Genomic DNA, 5151 nt, shown 5'->3' with positions numbered 1-5151 from the left:
AACAGCACCTCACTCCCAACCATTTTAGCACATCACGTGCGACAGTTATGAGCCCAAAGACTCTTCCTCTGCTACACAGCATTATCCGCCGATAAATCTATCGCAATAACACTCTTCTCACCAGGAGCAACTCTCCTCACGAGGACGATCCTCCTCACAGAGTCGGCACAATCTTAGGCCGGCTCTACAGAAAGAATCAACACATCAATCCTTCAAAATGTCGTTTAAGGATCACAATCTTCCAATGCTCAACTCCCGAGATGACTGGACTGACTGGATCAACTCTATCGAGGACCTTGCTGTACGAAACGACGTATGGAACTATTGTGACCCCGAAGGCATCGACAATTTGGAGTTCACCGCCAGGAAACCGCCAGACTCAGCAAGTAAAGACACTGTCCAGAGATATCAAGTCCTTCAAGCCATCTACGATAGCGGGAAGAAAAAGTACGATAAAGTCTCTGAGCGTATAGACATCACCGTCTGCGCGGAATTCAAACAACACTACCTCGGAATCCATAATGTCCGAGGTAAACTCATTGCGTTAGCTGAGAGCATTCAGCCGACCGCGAAAGACCAGAAACAGAATGTTAGGGCCGAGTTCGAGAAGCTTAAGAAAGGCGTTGGCAACACCGGTCTCGACAAGTGGCTTAGTCGATGGCCTGCTCTCGTCAACAACGCGAAGCGGTACAAGATCGAGAACCTGAGCGAGTCGCAGATATGTGAAGCCTTCGTTGAAGCCTCTCGTGACCTCAACCCTCCATTCTATAACTACATGAAGTCCAAAGAAGCACAAGTCGAAAGTGACACATCTCTTATTAAAGAGATGGCAAGAGCAATGGAGACGATCTCTGGGGCATTCATCACTGCTCTCAATGAGATCAATCTAAACCATGCCAGCAACGGCTCTGTGTCAATTGATAACCTAAGTGCCACAGATTCGGATGTGACTGAAGACGATGCCGATATCACAATCGTACAGAGGGCGCAGAACAGGATCAACAACACTCTTCGGTCCTTCCATAGGCTGAATCCAACTCTTTCTGATAAGAGAATCACGATAGGCTTCTGTATCAAGCAGTTTAGGACCATGGCACCGCCACGCGAAAAAACTGCAAGAGGGCGAGCTGCACACGCTACCCTTCAAGGCAGAAAGCAAGATCTTGATTCAGGCTTATCAGACGATGAAGATTCTCAGCCGAAGCGGAAGAGACAAAGAGTCGACTCCAATCTAACAACAACCAATTCCCAAATTACCCTTCGCGATTGCGTTTGTGGCCTAGCCCATAAATACGCAGACTGTCGGTATCTCAATCCATCAAGTGCTCCATCGGGATGGACACCAATCGTTCAAGTCAAGTCCAGAGTCATCACGGCAATCAAAGGAAGCAAGCGTCTTCGAACAAACATTGAGAAGAACTTCCAAAGAAATAAAATCGCCTTGCCAGACTATTGGCCCGCTGATACTCCCAAAAACCAACCTGAAAACGCAATACAAGAGAGCAACTCCTCAACCTCGACCTCGGCAACAAGTAGGTCGAGGGCATCGTTTGCAACATCAAGATTCGCTTTTGGCACATCTACAGAAGACGAATATGATCACTGCTTCCGACTCGACAACTGTGCGGATACACATGTCTGTAATGACCTGTCTCGGTTCACTCAGTATAAACCGTTGTACTATGAAACTATACGATTTGGAAATTCTGATACCCAAATCGAGGGGACAGGAAGTGTTACAGTCTATGTCGATACTCCGTCAGGTCCTAGCATTATCCAACTTGAGAATGTTGCCTACGTACCTGGTTTCCATTGGAATCTAATAAATACGGACTCTCTTGAGAAGCAAAGCCTATTCTTCAACACGAGAACATGTTGGATGGAATACTCGGACGGATCAAACGCATTCAAAGCAACCAAACACGGCGCATTCCGAGTCGTTGAACCACACATTAAACAGTCTGTCCTTAAAGCCGAATCCCACAGCAAAGCAGCACAAGCCTTTGCCATGGCAAGGAGGTCACGAACACCTCAGATTGCCGTGGCATCAATGGACACTTGGCATGCGAGACTAGGACATATTAGGAAAGACGCTCTCGAGCATGTTCCGCAGGCAGTTGAAGGAGTAGCACTTGGCACTCGCGACTTTCAGCGGACCTCAGATCTCTGTCCTGAATGCCAACTCGGACAGGCCCAACAGCAAATTTCACGAGTTCCGACATGGAGAGGAAGCTATCCATTCGAAAAAGTCCACTTGGACCTGATTCAAATGGAGGAAGCATTCAACCTTGACGCTTGGGTCGTTCACTTCTACTGTGACTGCTCAGGGTATCATATTTCTTTCAATCTCCCAAACAAAACGCAAGAAGAACTAGTTTCTGTGACGCAGGAGTTCCTTTCGATCACAAATGATAACTGGGGCTTTACCACGAGATACATTCAATTAGATGGCGAAAAAGGCCTAGGCCATGCGTGGAAGGACTTCATCACCATGAAGGGCATCACGTTCAACCCATCTCTACCAGATACTCCAGACCAGAACGGTCTTGCAGAACGTTCTGGGGGGGTGATTATGGCTACCGCGCGCAAACTTCGCATACAGAGCAGACTACCTCACAAACTCTGGCCATATCTCGTTGCGTACGCTACTCGACTCCTCAATCGTATTCCGGTACAGCGGAAAGGATGGCAAACACCTTTTGAGATGGTCCATGGCCGCAAACCCAACCTCTCATATCTCAAAATCATTGGGTCTCGTGCATATGTCTTGATCAAAAACAAAAGGGTTCGTCCAGCCACAGCAAAGCTGAAAGAGAAAGCAATCATGGGATGGCTTGTCGGGCTAGACGCGACCAACATCTACAAAGTCTGGATCCCATATCTAGATCGTGTTGTCATATTTCGGGATGTACAAGTAGACGAGAAGGTCATGTATGATCCGCAGCTCGTTGAAAGCCCTCCTGAAACCGGACAAGCATTGTCAATCACTATCAACGAGATTGATATAGATGAGTCGGATACGGAACTGTTTCCAATCGACGAAGACACAACAGTTCCTAGCTCAAATCTAGTCCAATACGAAGTACCATCAGGGTTCCTCTCTCCACCGCAAGCTCTATCCACACAAGCAGCTTCAAGAGAGACACAGAGTGATACGAACAAGCTACAACAACCATGGCGATATCCAACTCCAGTGTCACTTGAATCTCGTCAACCAAGCACAACAAACCAAGACTTTTCCAGAGAAACGGCAAGTCAGCCTACAGCAAACTCGGTTCAGTCACACCTTACTGCACGGCAGGGGCAAAAGACGGCACGTCGACAAGCCCATGCCCTTCGACTTCAACGTGCGAAGCTAGGACAACAACTTGCCTACGCTTTCGCATCTGCACGAACAATTCGAATACACCGAAAGGACTTATTGCCACCACCAGATTTCTGGTATCAGCTAAAGCGACACCCGGAGCGAGAAGGCTTCAAAGGTGCCGCAGATACTGAGGTAATTACGCTCAAAGACAAGAAGACCTTTATACTGGTCGACTATCCAGAGCACAAACAAGTTCTACCACTCAAATGGGTCTTTACCTACAAATTCGATGATGCCGGATACCTTATTCGTTACAAAGCACGAATATGCGTAAGAGGCGACCTTCAACATCATATGGCTGATGACATCTATGCGGCTACCGGAGCGTATCGCAGTTTTCGCATCCTTATGGCTCTAGTCTGTGCGTTTGGGCTTCTGTGTCATCACATTGACTTCAAGAACGCTTTCACCAACGCAGATATGGACGACGAGATATATACTGCCTGCCCACCAGGGTATGGTAAGCCAGGAAAGGTTTGGAAGCTGCTTAAAGCGCTTTACGGCTTGCGCAAGTCACCACAGCTATGGTTCGATGAACTTCTATCATTTCTCAACGGTCTGGGATTCAATCATTGCCCAGATGAACCATGCATTCTCATCAATGAAGAAACAGGAATTATTCTATTCCTCTACGTGGATGATCTTCTTGTTATTGCACGACAAGAATGCCTCCATCAAATCAACCAATTCAAAACAGCAGTCAACAACAAGTATGGGATCAAGGATTTGGGTGAAGTAACCTCCTTCCTCAACATCAGGATCCTTCGCGATGCCAAAGCCAAAAAGCTTTGGATATGCCAGAACGGATACATCGACAGAATATGCACAAAATTCGGGATAGATGGGTCGTTAAGAACGGCTACTACGCCTCTTTTCTCATCATATCGTCCCCAACCTTTCGAAGGACAGGCAACTATTCAACAGATCACAGAAATGCAGGAAAAGGTAGGTTCAATACTGTATGCAGCAGTGGTATCAAGACCGGACATCTCCTTTGCAGCCAGCCAGTTAAGTCAGTTCGCTACGAACCCTTCACCAGAGCACTTGCGGTACGCAAATCGAGTTCTCTCATATCTCCAGACCACAAAGTACTATGCCATCGAGTTCTCGGGCTCTGTGGACTACTCCACAGAAGTAGAGACAGGCGATGATGAAGTACTACAGCTGTCAAGCGACGCATCGTTCGCGGATGATCTAGAGACTCGAAAATCTACCCAAGGTTACCTTATGAAGTTGTTCAGCGGATCAATCATGTGGCAGTCATCTAAACAGAAGACTGTAACCACATCGACAACTGAAGCGGAGCTCTTATCGCTATCACACACAGCGAGGGAGACTATAGGTCTATACAGACTCTTTGCACAGGTACAGTTTGATCCTGAACACCTTCCTCGCATACTCTGTGACAATCAACAAACAGTGGGCCTGATCCAGAAAGAGAGACCACAGATGACATCAAAACTGAAGCATGTCGATATCCATAACCTTTGGTTAAGGCAGATCTATCGAGATGGCAAAGTTGCAGTCCAGTGGGTTCCCACCACAGATATGCCTTCGGATGGCTTCACAAAACCCCTCTCAACAGAGAAACACATTCACTTCATACATCAATTAGGCCTGGTTGATCTCTCCTCGCGGATTGATCCAGGATACGTATCAGAAGAGGATAGTCATCATGATCTTCAGATATCATCTGAAACAGAGTGAAATCTGGGGGGGTGTGTCGCAGACCAAGGTTTCATCTAAGGGAGCTCGAGGCTACAAACTGCATTAATAAACTTGCC

At 47.1% G+C, this 5151-nt stretch overlaps 1 protein-coding gene across 1 annotated transcript; it reads left to right on the top strand.

The window, feature by feature from the left end:
• Nucleotides 1–1608, top strand: P152DRAFT_425855 (uncharacterized protein; the record flags this gene model as incomplete). The annotated part of the gene is made up of 1 exon (XM_033677243.1): nucleotides 1–1608. A coding segment is annotated over exon 1 (1389 nt), but the record flags the coding sequence as incomplete, so codon positions are not given.
• Nucleotides 1609–5151: the final 3543 nt, after the last annotated feature.

This window comes from Eremomyces bilateralis (assembly GCF_010015585.1).
Source record: "Eremomyces bilateralis CBS 781.70 unplaced genomic scaffold P152scaffold_52, whole genome shotgun sequence".
Lineage (NCBI taxonomy): Eukaryota > Fungi > Ascomycota > Dothideomycetes > Eremomycetales > Eremomycetaceae > Eremomyces > Eremomyces bilateralis.
The sequence above is the reverse complement of the archived record's forward strand: the minus strand, read 5'-3'. Positions and strand labels throughout refer to the sequence as shown.